This window comes from Platalea leucorodia, assembly GCF_965183815.1.
Source record: "Platalea leucorodia genome assembly, chromosome: 7".
Lineage (NCBI taxonomy): Eukaryota > Metazoa > Chordata > Aves > Pelecaniformes > Threskiornithidae > Platalea > Platalea leucorodia.
This window is the reverse complement of record NC_138829.1, coordinates 41,656,253-41,675,918: the sequence shown is the minus strand read 5'-3', so window position 1 is coordinate 41,675,918 and position 19,666 is coordinate 41,656,253. Positions and strand designations below refer to the sequence as shown.

Below are 19,666 nucleotides of genomic sequence, written 5' to 3'. Positions count from 1 at the left end.
GTTCATCAAACAATGAATATGGTTAAAAAAACAACCTGAAACAGAACCTTAATCTGTATGGACTGTATCGGAAATCCAGTGTTCTGAAGCGATTTGGTCTTCCTGAAAAAAATGCGATTTGTCCTTTTAAACACGTAAACTTGTGCTGGCCTACATCACCTGGGCAAATATCTACAGAGCAGTTGGGGTCTGTGCCTTGTAAGTGCTTCGTGATCGGCTGCCTGGCACCATGAGTTGACCCAAATGCTAGTGTGCCTACGCATACTATCTCTTAAAATCTTATCTTTTTTGGGCACAGTTCTAATTTGAAGGTATGTGAAGATGAGACCAGGCATTTATCTACTATGTTTTTCTATTTGCAACTCAACTGTATAACTGAAAAACTTACTGTTTCTATCATTGCTCTTGTTTTCATGAGGACAGTGTCTTAGGCACGAAGGGAAGCAACTGTTTGTGCTTATTAAGAATGTGCTGTACTGGCGGCTGGGTGGTTTTATTCCTGCTGTCGACATCTCTGCAAGGCAGTGCCTGTAGACCTCTGAAAAAGCTCGCTCTCTTTTACCTCTCATCTCTTCCCTACCTCTGCGTTTAAAATTCCTGTAAAACATTTTAATTTAGTTTTCATATGGAGTTAATCCAAGATATGGCTTCTGAAGTATCTTGTTATAAAGTGAATCTTGGCTCAAATAGGAAGTAACAGGTTTGTAACTTCCATACATACAAAAATAGGTTGGAGCAGATTATTCTCTGGTAACAAATTTGTTTTGGTTTTGCTTAGGGAGTAAATAAAGCTTTTTTTTCCAGCTGCTCCTTTTTCACCTTTCACTCAGATAGCGATGCATGTCACAGAGGAACAGCTGTTTCCCCAATTCAGATTTCTTCCTATGATCTGGGAAAGCACACATCTAAAGTGTAGTGATAGTCAAGGCCCAAAATACCATAGGTAGGAGATCTGTCAGATTAATCAGATCATTTCTACGTGTTAACAAAATTTAAGAGCTGGAATCTACAAAGACTGGAGTGAAAACATGCTGTTTGCTTTACAATTGAAAATGCTAAATACTACTTACAATTTGTTTAAAACAAACAAACAAACAGAACCCCCACACACCTCAACTTGATCAGATATGTTAGATTTCTTTCTGCTTGCTGGTATTAAAAGTAAAGATGTAAAAGGACAGAGCTTTGCATAGCACTTAATCTGACTTTGACTTTTTTAGTTATCTATTAAATATGCCAGCTTCCCTATTACATCTTAGTGGCTTTTTTATGAAGTCCAGTACTTTGCCACAGCCTTGTAGACTTGCTTTGCCTTTTATTATAATATTTTGCCAAAGAGGGATCTACTTCTACTTCAGCCTGTGAAGTTTCATTAGTTAGCACTGAAACCACTTAAATCCATAGTGTTTAGATATCCCCATAGTGTCAATATGGCAGTGCCTTTATTACAGCTTTGGCCTGCAACAGTAGGCCAAATCTAGGGGGAAAACTGCAAAAAAAGGGACAGCCGCTCTCTTATTAATATTTGAGAAATACTAATAACTGCAATATCTTTTGGCTGTCTCCATCTATAAATTCTCTGCAGATACCTTGCATTGGGATTAATATAATATTCCAAACTGCAGAGCTGCTTAAAATGCCCTACCAGCTTTTGAAAAGTCAATCTAGACAGGCTTGCTTCTTTCCCTGTCCATATTTTCTCCCCCTAAAAGGTAAATCTGATGGATTTGTGTCCAGAAATGTTCAAGTGTTTAGTATTGAAAAATACTCTCTTTTCAGCTTTAAATAAAAATGAGTGTCTGGTGATAGCGCCAGGTTAGGCTTCTACAGTTTTATTTTGTGTAGCGTACACAACGTAACCAAATCAACTGCCTTTTTGGGCAGCTCTTCGTATTTTAAAACTAAAGCTTTTCTGTTGTAATGAATAGTTGTACAGATTCAGTGATCTTTCTCATGTTTTGCTTCCACTGAGTGCATGTATCTCTCATCATGCAATGTTTTATACAGAGTCTGAAATGAAAAAAATTCTTTTTTATATACCTCAGGCTCCAGATATATTGTACAGCTGTTTGTAAGTGCCAGGACAGAATAAAATAGACAGAAAGACTAGAAACGATTTAGAAATATTTAAAAAATGCATTATGGGGCAACTTGAATTCTGCTCTGGTATCCTTAAAACTTTATTTTCCAGTTTACAATATAGCTGCTACTTATCTCCATATTCCTATCATTTCTAACAGTTAAATTGTCATGACCAGCACTGCTGATCAGAAAATGTGCATTTCAGATATAGTCCACTTTTTTTTTTTTGGTGGATGCCCAAATTCATTGGAGAGGTTTCCCTTGTGCCCAGCCTGCAGTGATCCTGCTTTGTCTTTGGGCCTCATCATCTGTTAGGATGAATGCGTCACCCTCCCTCCTGGAGACCTCTGAGGACTCTGAAATTAGTCCAGATAACGAATCTTGTATTGGAGCAGATTACTGACCTCCTAAGAAGTGTTCAGCGGTGAGGTTTCTATCAGGGCTGACTCAGCACTGACAAATTGGGCTCCTGGGAGTCAGTGCCACGTGTGGCTCTTCTCCAGCAGTGCTGTCATCCAAACTCTCTTGAATATGAAGACAAGCTGCTGATGTGGATGTCTAGATGAGTCCCTTGGTAGCAACATTTAAGACCACACTGTTCCAGTGGGTATTGGCCATTTGCTTTAAATACTTTTGTTTGGAGTCACCTGTACCTTTCAGTGTTTATTACACAAGGTGCGATTCTGTGTTGGAGTTCACTTCCCACGCACTATCTTGCATCTGGTCTGATCTTTGTCCAGTGTGTGCCAGGAACGCAAATGCTCATATCTACTTTCTAATCACGATATATTTGGCAATATCCCACCCATAATAGAGTAGTACTTTGATTTGAATAGCCAATATAAATTGATTTGGAGAAGTATGTTCCTTTATACATTACTTGTAGGCCCAGATAAGCTGAGGATTCAGTAGATGGGAAAATCATATGTTGCCCAACAGTAGTAGCTGTGGGTTTGGTATATAGACTGTAAGGACTTACCCCTTCTAAGTGCTGCATCCACCATAAATCTAGAAGAAGGAATTGGGAGATAAAAGTGTGTTTTTTCTTCTCTTAGTGTAGCAAACCCATGTTTGGTTATCTTGCATGAGGAACCTTATGTTTCCAGTGGGAGAGGAGGACTTAGACAGCCCTTTAGACTTTCCATTTTATTCTGAGAAACGTGAAGTTCCATGTCCTAGCTATTTCTAAATCCTCATTGAGTAAAATAGCAAGTGAGGAGTAGCTCTGCTGCAAGATCAGTACTGCTTTATGAAGTACCCAGCTCAGTTAAACTTGACTTGTTTAATACAAACTTCAGGAACTGTGTGCTATTTCTGCAGAAACAAGGGTTTTATTGTTTGCTGGGGAAAGACATGTATCTCAGTTTCTAATGATGGTAATCTAAACCAAACCGTTACCTGCAGGCATTGTCTTCTCTTGATTGTTTGCATTTTCTTGAAATAAAGATTTTAGAGACTGTTAGCAGCTTATAAGAAACTGGTACTCCTTTTTAAAACAGTTCAAGGAGACAGACCTCCACAAACCATTTGGTTTTGGGATTAATAGGGACTTTTAGGCTATGGAAGCTAGCTGAGTATTGAAAATATAGACTATATTTTGTGGGTATCAATATTTACTGCCTTTTAAGACCAAATATTAAAGTGACTTCTAAATGCTGCAATATTTTTTTTAACACTATGATGGTAAATTTAAGTACATTATACTCTTTCCATTAGGCATTCCAGAATCTGGCAGTTTTACTTTAAACCTTCTCTGGGGTATCCAGCAGGCTGGATGGACGTTTAGAAACTTGCTTCTGCAAGCACTTCTCCGTAGCTTGCTTTTCATGCTGTGCTTATTTTCCTCTCTTTTCTCTTTTAATCACTCTTCTGTACAAGTCAGTGCCATTCTCTGTTCTCACCAAGCTTTTTGAAAATGCTTGGGTTGTCATTGCTGCTTCCGAAATTGGGACAGATAGTTCCTCCCCAAAACCAAACAGAAGTCCTGCCAGGCCTGTTTTCTTCACACTTGCTGCTTTCTCTGAGAATTAAACCAATGTGATCTAACAGGAGACTTTTCACTCCAAGATATTTCATCCTTACAGTGTTAAAATCAGTGTTGCAGACTTGGAACATGTGGTAGCTTATGCCAGAATGTGTCCTTGCTCCATTACTTGCCGTATAAATATAAGTTATATACATCTGCAATGAACTACTTAAAAAAAAAAAAAAAAATTCAATTCTTGCATGAAGCTAGTAGTTGATACCCCCTCATCTTTTTTTTTTTTTTTTTTTTTTGTTGTTGTTGCTCTTCAATCCCTGCAGTGGTCTGTGGTGGGTGCCATTAGCAGCCACAAACTATGTAAACCCAGTGCTTCAAAAAAAGTTATAGGGAGAATAGTTTATTAGCTGGCTTAAAGTATAGCGCTTGTGAATTAAAGTAACACATTTAAAAAAAAAAAAAAAATTATTTTTCTAGTAGTACTTCTCTGTAACAACCAATAAAATTATCTTGACATCTTGTACCTATTTTCTGTTCAGTGAATTAGTTTCAGAAGAATATTGTGTCAAGTGTTTATACTGTTTTCTGTAACTTTCCCTTAAAAAGTAAACAGTCTAGAAAGAATCTGTAGTTTAAATGGCTCCTGAAGCCTTCCTGTGTTTCCCACTTTTACTTACCCTCAGCTTGTGGCTGCTGAAAGTTCCCACAGTCAGATCTTGGATAAAAGCCAGACCGCTCCACCGCTGCGTCAGCCTGCCACACACCATTGCTTTTTCAAGATACACACCAAATGGTTAAGAAATCATATTTTTCTACTCCTCTTCCGAGATGTGACATTTAGCTTTTAATAAGTTAGTGAAACATGTTTGGATGATTGATCTTAGCATTAAGCTCAATACACAGTAACTGATGATTTTTGGGTGCTTTTAACACTAGTTTAAGGTGATGCCATGATTCTGCCATGCGACTATTGGGGCAGAGGGTGGGGCTGGTGGAAACATCAGGTAAGAATTTTCCTATGTTTAAACTTGTGCTAAAGAAGCTACCTGTGGTGTAACTCCTTATGAATTAGTGTTTTCTGACTCTTTAGTGGAATTCTTCACCCACTTGGTCAGTCTTGAATTCTTTACTGTCAGTGGACGTACACCCTATTTTTGCCTCCACCTGTCCTGTGCCCTCTCCCTGTCCCCACAATGTGCTGTTTCTGAAATACTGGCTTTGGCTTGGTTCTCTGAATGTTTTGCAACTTGGATTGAATATCTGGCTTTGGGCACCCTACTGACCATGGACTTCATCTACACTTAACGTTACGGTTCTTGGAAAGGGGAAGCGGGTGGCAGTCTGATGCTGTTGGCATAAAACTGGTTCTTTTCTTTCTTTTTTTTTTTTTTTTTTTTTTTTTTTTTTTTTTTTTTTAAGTCTGGGAAGAAAGCCGTTAAAGCAGTCCTGTGGGTTTCGGCGGATGGACTCAGAGTTGTAGATGAGAAAACAAAGGTTAGATTTCCATGGACAAAAATTTTAAATCTCTCTCTAATAAAGTATGTGCTATAACGTTAAATGGACACCAATCTTAATGCAAATGTTGGTATTTGAAAGGAAGACTGAAATGTATAATTAGTTTAATAATTTCTTGCTTTGTACACATATGTATGCCTGCTATCCCCCCCCCCAGTTAATTCCACACTACTCTCAAGACGCATTTCATAAAATGTGGCAGGTAGCACAAGCTTGGACTATTTTTTTTGTTGCATTTACCAGAAGAACCATTTTTTTTCCTGATAAGTTCTGTTGACAGTGAACTTGCAGAGTCCCTTGACTTTGTTCTGCACGACTGCAGAAGGCTGCTATAGTAATACATGAGCAAACTCATGTTAATCAATAATAATTTTCAGTGCATCCAAATCCTAGAATGGGTCGGAATGAACAAGAGCTAGCCTCTAAAAATGCAATGAGGAGAATAAATGAAATAGGGGGGTTGTGCATTCAGACTCAAGCTAAATAGTAACTGAGTATCAAATTCAATAATTTCTAATTCTAAGCTGTTGGTCTGAAATGGAAGACTAATGTAGCTTGTTTTATTTTATTTTTTTCTTTAATTGTGAAATAGCACAGTATGTACCACCAAAGCACCTGTGTGCAAGTAACAGCTTGGTTTTATCTAGATGTAGGCAATTAGACATAAAAGCTTTAGGCTTGCCTCTATAAGCATACTAGTATTTTAAAAGATGGCATGGCTATCGGAAAAATTTTAGTCCCAACCTAAAAGATGATTTCTGCAAGACAACACTGAGAAGCAGGTAGAGATCATTCATATCCCTCTGCAGTATGACTGCCTGTCAAATACCTGCTCTGTGGCTAGACTTCTCCAGGGCTGCTGTTATGGTATGGTTCATCAGCACTAAAGTTAACTGTCTCATAAGAATTCAGTTTCTAATACAAACATAATGACAGAGGTGAAATCAGTCTACTGATTGCCTCATTAAAAAATAATACATATATTATTTTTAGAAATGTAACTGCATATACCTAGTCTTTTAAAATTGAATTTTAATAAGTTGTGCAGACCCTGGAGGTGATTAAAAGTATAGGACTTAAAAAGAGAATATACTATTGCCTCCTGGTGGTTGAATACATTAGCACAGGTGCCAAGTACTAACCACCAACCGAAAGAAACAATCTTGGAAAAAAAAAGTGGAAAAAAAAATTTTTTTATGAAGATGGCATAGTTCTTAAAGTATACTATCTCCTTTTTAGAAACACTTCTCTCATCAATCTATGGGAACAAATCAGGGGTGTTTGAAACTACCAGTGCTGCTGGTGCTTTTCCATTGCATCCCTGCTTAGCTAATTGGCAGATTGGCTTTTGCTTTTCATGTAGCAGCTGCTAGACCTTTTCACACTTGCAGACCTCTCCCATAAGTTTCAGCATTGTATTTTAACAACACTAAAGATTTTTTGATTGCAAGACTACTGGAGCTGTTGTAAAAATAAAATAAAACAGAAATGTGAGCTCCATAGTCTAGAGGAGAAATCTTAGGAATTGTTTGGGTCCCTAAATTCTTAAATGGTGCCTTGGCACACTTCTGCCAAAGGTGGCTGGTGGAAAATGTCATCTGTCCTTTTTGTTTCATACTGGGAGCAGATTCTGAATGGTGAATTCATTGACAGAATTGTAGCCACATCAGGTTATCTTCTTTTTAGTATCACTCCTCTTCTTGCAGTTAACACTGAATATGACTTTTTCAAGTGTTTCTCCATATTTCCTCACATTTCTTTTATTGGGGGGGGGGGGGGATTTTTTTTCCCTCTAGGATCTTATAGTTGATCAGACAATAGAGAAGGTTTCTTTCTGCGCACCAGACAGGAACTTTGACCGGGCGTTCTCATACATCTGTCGAGATGGCACAACGAGACGCTGGATATGCCACTGCTTTATGGCTGTAAAGGACACGGTAAGTTTAATATGGTGTGTGTCCAACTCTTCCAGCTTCTAGCTGGAAGTTATGCTCAGAAAAATTAACTACCTAGAATACTGCAATATGTTTTGACTTCAGCTAAAATAGTACTTAGTCCTTGAAAATTATTTTAGTTCTTTATATCTGAATTATTTGCCATCCCTCTGTGGTGTCATCTTGTGGAGAGAAACGGTGCCCAGTATGTGTATAAAAGGAATGCAGTCAGCCTCAGATATCTCTAGCAATAGGGAGCTACTCTTCTAAAAATAGACAGAAGATATTCTCATCTACAAATGTACACAGCCAAAAACCCAAACAGCAATGACAGTTTTTTCTAGGATAAAATCATAGTGAGTAAATACAGACTGGTTACGAATGCAGCCTCTTGTATGCGAATGTTATCTTGAATGGAAAGTCATCTGAATGTTAAGGGATGGAGCTAAACTGAATTAAATTAGCATCCTGTTTGCTTCAAAGTGATGGAGATTTTTCCAGTAGAAGGTTTGAAAGTAAGTTACCTCTATCAGTCTCTTGCTGTGTAGACTTAAGTTATTTAACTCCCTGATCTGGCTTTTTCCTCTTTCTGCTTTTTGTTGAATCCCGCCTATATTATCCAAAGCGCTTGAAACCTCATGTAAATTCATTGCGTGAGCTCCACATAGCTGCATGTTCAGAGCAATTGTACTTGACAATTTATCATTTTTCTTCAAAGAGAAACAATGAAGTTAGAAATTCCCAGTTAAACTTATGTTAGAGCTGGAGCATTTCTATTTTCCTCTGTGAATAACAGGTCAATTCACTTACTGATTATAACAGACGAGTTGAGCTACTGGTAGTAATAGGGCCTCTGACTCAGCTGCAGCCACCATATCAGCTGGACTGCTGGGCTTCCTCTGGCTTGGATTTCCCTTCCTTATCACAGTTATTGGATAGTGGATCCTTTTGACCTCACTGGTTAAAAATGGAAGTGCTTTTCAGAAGGCACTCTTAATACTAACTTGTGCGTTTGGTCGGGGCCATTAAGAGGTGTAAGTAGTCACCATTGTACTTTTAATTTTCATGCTTGCATACAATGGTAGTGTCTCCCTGAGCCCTCTGTAAACTTTCTCCCTCTGAGAATAGCACTTACCTGTCCCTCAGGACTTACACCTGCTTAAGATGGCTTCACAAGAGTTTCTTTGTGCACAGATGTATCCAGAGGCAAGGGATCAGCGCAGGCACGTTATCACACTAGCATCTTAGCAGCAGTTGAACTAAACAGATTATCCGACAATCTCTTTCATTTCTGGGTGGCCTTCTTGAACACGGCTTGTGCATTAGTACTTGGGAGTCTTTAGATACCAGGTTTAATTTTAGAGCCATACAAAAGGTGGCCAATTACAGTAGTTCTCTTTAATACCTTAATTAGATTCCTCTTGTAAAGGCAGGTTATCACTTTGCGATGCTTGAAGCACATGTATGTTTCTGTTCCAGTTACTGTATGATGCAATGTTGTCTTGTGCAGGGGGAAAGGTTGAGTCATGCCGTGGGCTGTGCATTTGCAGCATGCCTGGAGCGAAAGCAGAAGCGAGAGAAGGAGTGTGGAGTGACTGCCACCTTTGATGCCAGCAGAACCACATTCACTAGAGAGGGGTCATTCAGGGTCACTACAGCTACTGAACAAGCAGAGAGAGAGGAAGTTATGAGACAGATGCCGGATGCTAAAGGTACGGGCTGCAACTTAAACAATCATCCACAGCGAGCAAAAGCAGCACTGAGGTGAATTGGAGCCTGTGCAAGGATTGAGGCTTAACGTCCTTGCACCATTGCCTCTCTTGAACCTTATTATGTACAAATCATATTCCCAGACACTTGTCACTTCACAAGATGAAAGATGCTCCCAGATTCGCTTGTAGCACATTTTCCCGCATCCTCTGTAGAAAAAGTACAAGTGGCTTCGTATGTGAAAGCTGCTCCTGCTTTGTTTTGTCAGCCTGCTTTATGGCAAAGAACACCGTAGGTACCATACTAAAAGGCCTTGTTAGAAAAATGTTGTAGAACAAATTTGCCAGACATGAAGTAGTCCTTTTTGTTGTCTAAAGCTTATGGTAAACGAACAGAAAATAATATGCGCTTTTATTAGAAAATAATGTATCTTTGTTTTTAAGGCAGGTTACAAAGTGTATGTATAGAGTTATGTTGCATGAGGGAAGAACAGATCAATCACAGCGTGCTTTCTAAAAAAAAAAACAAACAAACAAACAAAAAAAAACAAAAAAACAAACCAAAACAACAACCCCCTCCTCATAAAACACAACTGTTGCACTGCTAATTACATTAAAAACTAGTAGCTAACTGATTTGAGAGGAGTTGGTTTTTAGTTTTTACTTTTTAGCCATTTAAAAGGCCATTTAAAGTGTTCTGAAATTCAAGTGAAAGTAGAACTTCTTACTCGGGTTTTATTACAAGTAGTGGAGTTCTACAGCTAACAGAAAAAAAAGTATTATAAATATTGTTCATAGCCTTCTTTACAGTGGAGCTGAACTTTTGTTTCAGAGGGTTCCACAGCAAGTTTTATGCTGCAACTTGATTGCAAAACTTTAATCTTCGTTTTCATCATCCATCTGCTTGTTCCCATACATTAGTTTTAGAATGTGCTCAATGAAGCTTAAACACAAGGCCTTTGTTACTTGAGGGCATGAGTCAAAGTCTTGACTCAATGAAGGTGTGTGAAATCCTTTCCAAGAAAGACTGATTAGAAAAGTTTCACTTGAACGAGCAGCTGCAACTCATGGGTACTGAAGCTTGCAAGACAACATAATTAGTTCCTCCTACCATTCCAGCTCCTCAGAAATCTCTAGTGTGACTCCTCTCTCTACCAGCCTTCTAGTTATGCTGTTGATGTGTCAACAAAAAAGTCATTGTTTTTCCTAAAATATTTTGAAAGCAATATAGGTAAAATATTCACACCAGGATAGTGAGATTTCCCGTTCTCCTGCTGTGTTGATGAGCTGTGTTTATTGCCCCCAAAGCCAATTCACTTATCACGTGAGAGAGAGAGTTTTCCTAGAGATGCAAAAATCCCCACTGCTATTCTAATCATAAGTGTCATGATTTAAACTAGGCTTAATCTTATATTTCTACCATTAGGCCTGGTTGACAGAAGCATTGTGGTGCTATGCAAAATCCTGCACAATGAAGCAGCTGACTTTAAGTTGGAGGAGCTTCCAGTGCAACTAACTAGGGATTGGGTGGTAACATTACGGCTACTTTCAGTTAAAGAAATGACACAGGAATTCTCTGTGAATGTGCCTGGCGTTAGCAAGGTCTGTCGGCTTGGAGGCTGGATCTGCCTTGCAGCACACTCCCATCTATCTCTAATGTATTTATTTCCAGGAGGAGCTGGGGAGCTGCAGCCTGAGCACTGAATGCAGCCTAACCTGTTAAATGCTGCTGCTACCTTTGGCCTGCTGAAGCTTGTGCAGTGTGTTTGGCTACTGCTGCCGATTCTGCAGGTCTAGAAGGGTGGCTGTTAAAAGAAAGTCCCAGAACTGGGTTCTGTTCCCTGCTGGTGCTGAGCTATGCTACCCTAAGTCACTTAATACAGTTTGTAGTAATATTTTGGCCATAGTTCTGTGTGAGGCAAAGTAAACGTCTCAAACATGCAATACACTTTTTCAGTCTTAATCATAAATGAATTGCAAATATTTGTAGAGCTGGGGTGTCAGGAATAGCTAGAAAGAATACATATATCAGGCCAACATTTCTATGAAATGGCTAGCCTTAGTATGCTTTGCTTTGGAGGCTGGATGTATGTAAAGTGACGTGGTAAAGACAATGAAGGTATACAGAAATTATTTTTCTGCTGTGGTATTAGAAACTCGTTTGGAAGAGTACTAGTTATGCAAATTCCTGCAATTTCTCTTTTCAAAACAAATGGGAGTAGGGGTAGGCAGTTGAACGCTACTTTGCTTTACTCTTCTAACCTCACCCTATTTCCTCCAGCAGTTGAAACAGAAGTGAAAACAGTAGCACCAGGTGCTGCACCAAACAATACTGCCCCCTCTTCTGGCTCACCAACCTCTCCTACTGCTGAAGTTGCTGCCTCTCTGGATAAAGAAATGAGCAATCCCCACGCTATTCCACGGAGGCATGCCCCTATAGAACAGCTTGCCAGGCAAGGGTCTTTCAGGGGCTTCCCTGCCCTTAGCCAAAAGATGTCTCCTTTTAAACGCCAGTTGTCTTTACGAATAAATGAGCTGCCTTCAACAGTGCAAAGGAAGACCGATTTCCCCGTGAAAAACTCAGGTAAAACCAAATGGTTCCAGTGAAACGTTATCTTAAATCGTCTCTTCCTCCTTTTCTTCTCTGTGGCTTCAAATAACTCCTTAATTTCTAGTAAATCCTTCTTCCTGCCTCATGTGGATCATTTCTCATGAACAACCATCACCACGTCAGAAAAATTCTTCTTTGAGAATAGGCAAGAATTTCAAATGCAGTGTTCCCATGCAGAAGACAAACAGTTCTAATCACTATCTGAAATATTGGACCACAGCTTGAAGTGCTCCAGGAATGGGTGTTGGTGAAACAGTAGGTGCTGGCTCTTCCCTCTGAGTCACTGAACCAGTTCCTCCACTTAATGCCAGGGCATCTTGAGAGACAAATCCCTTCGGGGCCTTAACCACTTGTCATGGGATCATGTGATGCTTTTCTGCAGTCTGTCCTTCTGCCTGTCTGAATTCTTCTTTTTGAGAGCAATGAAATGTCTTTTCATCTTGCATTAAAAAAAACTTTACTGTTTAGGTGGTACAGCTGGCTGTATCAGTAACGCGTGGTACCGTTTTCAAATGATGGTAGTGGGGTTTTCTAGGGTCATCCCAACATAAACACCTGGGGTGCTCAGTATCTTGCATAATGTCCTAGAATCCCCTTAGCCAAGTTATCCTGCAGGCCAGCTGTACTCTCACTTGGCCACAGAGCTAGTTTTAGGGTTCTAAGCTTTAAAGTAACAATCATTGTGGCAAAGGCAAAACCCAAGAAAAATACCTAGTCTGACTTCTCTTATGATTCTTATTTGGTGACCTGTGCTTTAATACCAGCACCGAGTTTATCAGTTTTACAGTAACAGCACACTGCTGGCTAGTGATACTCACTGAGCACGCTACAATCTGAGTTTTTCCATCATTCAGAACATTTCTGATGCATGTTCCCATGTCTGCCACTGCCAGTGCTGCTTACTGTCACACCACATGCGCTGTATTGGAATATCCCTCAAAAAATCAATTTTTGGGCATGCCTCCCCCTGAATTTTAGATATGGTGCATGTTGTGTCCAGACCTCTTATGTTTTTTATACTATTTGTGCTTAATTATGCCTGCTGATGTCACTTCTGTGCAATGAAGGACTGATGATCAGTACTTTTGAAAAGCAGTGCAATTAGTAATAATGAGAACATCTGGTAAGTTGGCAGTTTTACTCCAGATGTTACATTATCCACGTTATGCTGATACTTGGTTTAAAACTGAGTGTCCATTTTATTTGAGCATTCAGCTTTTGCTTTTCATAATTCTGCCACAGGAGCTAGGGATTTCAGCTACTGCTGAACTGGAGCAATCAACACTCTAACTCTAGACTTAACTTGCCACTGTGCATTGCTGTCAGCACATTTAAAATTCGTCTAGTTACTGTGGAAGTATGTTGTTGGAATACTTAAATCTATCATAAGTATTTTCATTTCACAGAGTGCCAGATCTTAGTGCCAAATCCTTGATAGGTTTAGCACTTTAATACTGAAAGATTTAGATCTCTACTAAAGCTATAGAAAGCCCTTTTATTTTCTGAAATGAACATCCTCTTGCGTTAACACAGAGAAGCAGGAATAACTGACTTAAAATCTGGAATGCTGATCTCCTTACCCTCTTGACTTAGTCACAAAATACACTAATGTGGTGTTCTATTTCAGGTCAGGTCTTCAACACTAATTTTAAAAAAAGCTGTCATGCAAATCAGTAGCAGGAACATCTAGGACATAAGGGAACTAAATAGATTTCAATTTCACATTGGTATTTGTAGATTGTTTCTGTATCCTTTAAACTTCCAATTTAATGAATTTTGTTTATGTTTTAGTCCCTGAGGTAGAAGGGGAAACGGACAGCATTAGTGCCCTGTGCTCTCAGATCACCAGTGCTTTCAGCGCACCATCAGAAGATCCTTTCTCTTCAGCCCCCATGACAAAACCAGTGACAGCAGTCGCACCACAGTCTCCTGCCTTTCAAGGTTTGTGATTTCTTTGCGTGCTGTAGTCACGCTGGGTGAGGCTTAATGCACATAATGTTGCTTTCCAGTAACACACAGTCTAAATTGCTTGTGCAAGTCCTGTTATCAGTATTTTGGGCGAATGCATCCTGCTTTATTCATCTTGTCTGTTTAGTTTTTCTGTGTTTTTGTTTTTAACAAAAAGTTCATGCACCTACCACACGATAGTTACCTGCAAAAGGGACTGGCTTTGAGGTAGTGGCTATTTTAACATTCTGCCTCCTGAACTGCAAAAACCTTACCAACTGTGTGTTGCAGGAACCAAATTCCGCAATGGAGGAGATTTTGTGCCACCACGATTACTGTTTTTCACACAAACTCTGAGATAAGTTGTGGAGAGATGCCAACTATAGAACTCATAGCAGCCTCTAATCTTTGTTTCCCTGATACGCTTTTATAAAAGTTGTGTGAAAAAAGAACCTCTCTTTGTTAAATGTAGTTATTGTTACTTTGCATCTAAAATCTGTTCTTCTTTTGAATCTAAAATTAATCATACAGTAACTTCTGGTGAGCCATATCTCTTCTCTATAAAACCGACAAATTTAACTTCAGTTGGTCATCAGAACTCCAGGTCTCATCAAATAGATAAAAATCCACCATCCCACAGTTCTGTTAACAGGCATTGGCTTGGTGAAATGGAATTCACTAGCTTTATCAACTGTCAGTCCAATTTGTCTAACTTACACAAACTGCTGTCATGTGGAAGTGTCTAAAGTTGTTGTATGTTGATAGGTATGACATGGCCCACTAATATTCCAGTCACGTGCATGCCTTGCATGAATTAATTGCACTGATGTTGTCTGCTCCCATTTTAGTTAATGGCACTGCCTCTGCCTTCTGTGTGCTTGCTGCTAAACCATCCCAAGCTGCTGTAGTGTCCACAGCTATGCCAGTTCGTGAAACCAATCCTTGGGCTCATGCTCCTGCTGCTAATACTGGAGCTGCAGCCATGGTCGCTGGTAAGATTGGAAGTAGATCCGGTATATTGCTATGAGAACTTGGATCAAAAGGATAATTGAGCCCTTGAGACAATTCTCAATGCCACTAAATGACAAGTGGAAGGAACGCTAACAAAAGCCGGAAGTAGTAGCCTTTTGCAGAAGTGGATGGAGGGAAGCGATGAACTCACTGGTTCTGGGTCTATAAGCTGGACTGATTCTTGTTTTGGCAGCATTTTAGAAAATCCAGTGCTTAAAAAGGAAGTAATGAAATAGTGTGTGTTTGGGGATGAAGGGGAAGGAATCTGTATGTGTAGCCAAGATAATTTTTGGGCGTTCTTCCCACTGATGTACATAAGAAGAGATTAAGTTGGTTGCTTAAAGCCTTCAGAGGTTCATTTCTTCTGTTTAGTGTTTAGTCTGTCCCTTCAGTCCTTGTCTATAGTTACATACAATGTAAGGTGGTACTTCAAATGGCTGTCACCCATGTGGGCATGTATGTGAGAAGGCTACAATCAAACTAACATCATTTCCTGGTGTAAACTCAGCTCGGAAAGAGAAACTTTGCTAGTGAAATAGTAGGTTCTGCTTGGCCTTGTGTACCAGACCTGTTTTCAGTAAGTCTTCCCCCATAAGAGAGAGTCCCTAAGCCCTGTCTCCAACAGTTCCCACTGTAAAAACAACAGTAAACTGATCTTTAGACGGTGTTTAACTAGATCAGGCTGAACGAAGACTACTGAGAAGTAATGGCTTTCCACTTCTCCAAAACACCAAATAACACATGAATCGCAGAGCCATCTCTGGCATTCCTGGTTGCTTTCCTTATCACATTGGAAACCTGGCAAAGCCCTATGGGAGGGAAAGAGAATTTGAAACTGTAGGGAGAAGGAAAACTAGAATTCAGCTGGTGGGAGATAGTTCTGAAACTGTGGGTGGAATGGAGATGATTGAAGGTGATTCCCCCCCCCCCCCCCCCCCCCCCCCAATCATTGAAGATAAATGAGTTAAAATCAGAGCTGGTTTTGTAGAAAAGTCTAAAATGCTAAATGTTGAACATTGCAAAAGAGTTTGAGAGATTAACAGCCTGAATTATATATGAAAAGAGTAAGGGAAGAGTGAGTGGAGATGGAGGAAGAATATAAAGGAGGCATAGTAAGTACAGTTTACATATCATATAATAATTCGATTAGATATATTGCCTTAAATGTTCATGTATATTGTAGTGACTACTCACACTTCAATGTGTATGGGACAGAAAAATGAATGTTGTCTTGACCTCCCAGTACCATTACATTACTGTCCTTTAGAGGGTAAGGCCTTAATTTAGGAAACAGAGCAAACAAGTCTTAAAAACGGTTTCTTACAGCCTTGTGTTCTAACTGTCCACCAGTCCTGAGCTGTACATTTGGAAACTGATACTCCCCAGTCAGAGGAATTAGTGGTTATGGACAAGATCATTGCCACTAACTTTTGAGTGCAGGCAGCAGCTCTCCTGCATGCCTTAAAATCTCAGATGTCTGCTATGAAGAAAAACAAACAAACAAAGAAATCTGCATTTTAGTGAAGAAACTCTTCTCTACCCCTTCTTGACCAATGTCTTCCTATAACAGAGCAGTACAGTGGATGCATAAAGATGTTTCCAGTGTCGGTAGCAGTCTTTCAGCTGTGGAGGGAGGCAGCCTGTCTGTTCTTGTGTACATCCTCCAGCCTTTCTAACTGATAAAAAGGTAAGGAGTGGAAATATTAATGACTTCCCTATGCTTTCCTTCCCAGGCACTGAATGGAGCAGCACCTCCTCAGGTGCGGCCTCACCAAGTCTCTTCCAAGGAAATCACAGACGTACTCCCTCAGAGGCAGACCGCTGGTTGGAAGAGGTCTCAAAGACTGTCAGAGCCCAACAGCAGCCAACCCCAGCCCCAGCCCCACAGCCACTACTACAGCCTCCTCCAGCAGCTTCCCAGTCAGCACCAGCCTTCCCAGTCAGCACCTTCATTGCGCCTCAGCCTGTGCCGGTGGGTGTGGTACCGCCCATGCAGCCAGCATTTATTCCAGCTCAGCCCTATGCTGTAGCAAATGGCATGACCTATGCAGCCCCAAGCGTACCTGTGGTTGGAATCACACCTTCCCAGATGGTGGCCAACGTCTTTGGCACTGCAAGCCACACTCCAGCAGCCCATCCGCATCAGTCACCCAGTCTTGTCAAACAGCAGACGTTCCCTCAGTATGAAAGCAACAGTGCTACGACCAGCCCTTTCTTCAGTCCACCCGCGCAGCACAACGGCTCCGCAGCTTTCAATGGAGTTGATGGTGGCAAATGGGCTGCAGAGGACAAGCATTCGCAGCCTCCCGCAGCTGCTCCGCAGGTAGACCCATTTGAAGCACAGTGGGCAGCACTCGAGAGCAAGGCAAAGCAGCGCACCAATCCCTCTCCAACTAACCCCTTCTCAAGTGATTTACAGAAGACATTTGAGATTGAACTTTAGGCAGTCCCATGGGGGGTGGATAAATTGTACATTAGAATAGAGGGATAAAGGGAGCAGAGGGGACTGTTTCTGATCAGTTTGCTTTGATAATCCCAAAGGTCCCTTCAAACAAAAATGAGTTAGAAAGAGGGAGCAATTATGGGGAGGACATAAAAGTACAGAGAATTTAATGTGCAGTTCTTAAAAGGAATCCTGGAGCCACCCCAGTCTGCATTCCCTCCTCCCTTGGAAAGCTGGAAGTCAAACAGAGCAGAGAAAGGCACCCAGTCCCGACGCCTGTTCTGCAGAAACATCAATTATCTCACAGAAAGGCAGGCAGATTTTGTACCCGTGTCCTTCTGGTGCCCTGCGAGTCCTGGACGTTCCCCCTCAGGGAAAAAAACGGGGTGGGGGGTGGATATGGGCGGGAGACTGTCACCTGCTTAACAAAAGCTAGGTCTGTGGAAAAAGTTGAGCTTCCATTTTGAGTAACAAAGTGAATATTATATGTAAAGAATAAAGTAAAGCCAAAATCTTTATTTTTATGCATTTAGAATATTTTAAATAGTTGGATATTAAAAGCTGTATGAGTTGTAAGTAATCTTGCCAAAGGTTAAAAAAAAGGGGGTTGGATGTAAGAAATTGTACATAAGATTGATTTATCTCTGATTCTTATTGTAAGTAATATTGGGGGGGGTGGAAAAAGGGGCTCTAGCTTGTTCTTGTATCTGTTCATTGTAAGTAGCATATTGCAACAACAATCACAACCAATAAGTCATTATATTGTAGTTTTAAATAAAGAAAATTAAAGAACAGTATTGTCATGGTTTGAAAACCATGGGGAAAATGTACTGTTTTGTTTTTTTTTTTTAATTGGAATCAAGCTACATATTATATATAGTATGGGTTTTTTCCTTTCATGTATTGCTGCAGTTTCTTTGTCTTAATCTATTGGTTCTAACACTACTGTGACAACTTACTGTAATCATATCTACATCCTGGGGCTACCTGGGAAACCATTTTATGTTTGTCTGTCAATAGATCTTCAGAGGTTTTTAACTTTGGTTTTATTTTTTCCCACTGATTTGTGAAACCTTGTGGTTAAGGCTGCAGCTGGTCCAGGTTCTGCCTCTGGTGACTTGTGAAAACCATCTCATTTTAACTTTACTTTTAAACTTTGGCCTTACAAGCAAATGTAAGTTATATATATTTGTACTGATGATTTATAATCTGCTTTAACAGAAATAAATGTTGGTGGTAGAAGTGCTGTCTGTGAAAACTTTATTTCCCCTCCGCCCCATGCAGTTTGCAGGATTTGCCCTTCCTGGGTATCATCTTCTGTGTTACTAGGTGAACGGGGGTGAGCCCTGCTTGCCAACCTAGAAGCTTAGTAATGGTATCTTAACACTTTGCATTTTGTACACCATGTTAGGTTACCTTGAACTTTAAGACTGAACTTGCAAATCTCCTTGCGACCTGTAACGATTTCAAGCTCTGAAGTGGAGGGCTTGACTGAAAACATCAGATTTTGGGTTTGCATCACTGTTTTCTAACATTGAATATTTACATGCAGACAAAGATGAAGATGCTAACATTCGAAAAGGAAAACTGACTTTGGTTTTCTTTCCCCTGCTACTAAAAGGAGTGAAGATCCTAAGAGCCACATGATAAGACTGTATTTTCACTCCTTTTCTGTTCCCCCCATAAGTTGATACCTACCCTGTTAGTACGACTGTTTCTTACTGCATTCTTATGTGCACCATGTCATTTTAGACATAGGGAAAAGTCAGACTTTGTAAGCTGGATGGGAAGAAATGCTCCCTTTGTTTGGCCCTATTTTCCAGCAGTTTCCCTTTCCAGGCAAGTACAGCCTCACAGTGATATGGTCTAGGAAACCAGGGCTGCTTTTCTTTACAGATTCTTACCTGTTTTCAGTATGATACAAATAGCAATGGCCAATGTTCCCTATGCTATTTGAGTGGGTACTGATGCTTTTTTTCAGCTTTCAAAAAGTAAGTAAATAGTTGTAGACATTTACGCTAGAATAAGCTATACATGCTTTCTTTCCTATTAGTTCTGTATCTCTCACAGCAGTGCCCTAAGATCAGCTGAAAAGAGCCCAGTGTAGCTACACCCTTCCCCTGCCCTGGAGATACCATAAAGGCGATACGGCCTTCCTACAAGCCAGTGTTTAGGGAAGGAAATGAACATCTTGATTCTCAAATCAAAAAAAAAAGTAAACATTCAGTTAGGCAGCGAAGTGGCACTATATAGAGGGGAAAGCTCAGCTTGCCAAACAGAAGAAATGTAAAAAGACCCTTTAGTTAACATTTACAGCAGTGAGCTGCGTGCCTTCAACTACCGCCCTTACTGCCGTGGTTATGCAGCTGAAAGGAGGCCGGCGAATAAACCCTCGCCCAACTGAAGCACCTTCAGTGCTGCAGTCCTGCCCAT

At 40.3% G+C, this 19,666-nt stretch overlaps 1 protein-coding gene across 4 annotated transcripts in view; it reads left to right on the top strand.

Moving 5' to 3' along the window:
• The window catches only part of NUMB (NUMB endocytic adaptor protein), a 101,843-nt gene extending 82,616 nt beyond the window's left edge, over positions 1-19,227 (top strand). For 2 of the 4 annotated variants that reach the window (XM_082316733.1, XM_082316731.1), the window contains 6 exons: positions 5,483-5,557; positions 7,375-7,515; positions 9,023-9,224; positions 11,503-11,805; positions 13,624-13,773; positions 16,524-19,227. In XM_082316733.1, coding sequence (XP_082172859.1) covers positions 5,483-5,557; positions 7,375-7,515; positions 9,023-9,224; positions 11,503-11,805; positions 13,624-13,773; positions 16,524-17,233 — 1,581 coding nt within the window. In that variant the 3' untranslated portion in view covers positions 17,234-19,227. The remainder of the gene's footprint in view (positions 1-5,482; positions 5,558-7,374; positions 7,516-9,022; positions 9,225-11,502; positions 11,806-13,623; positions 13,774-16,523) is intronic. The other 2 variants (XM_082316732.1, XM_082316730.1) reach the window with 2 other exon arrangements.
• The last annotated feature ends 439 nt before the right edge of the window (positions 19,228-19,666 follow it).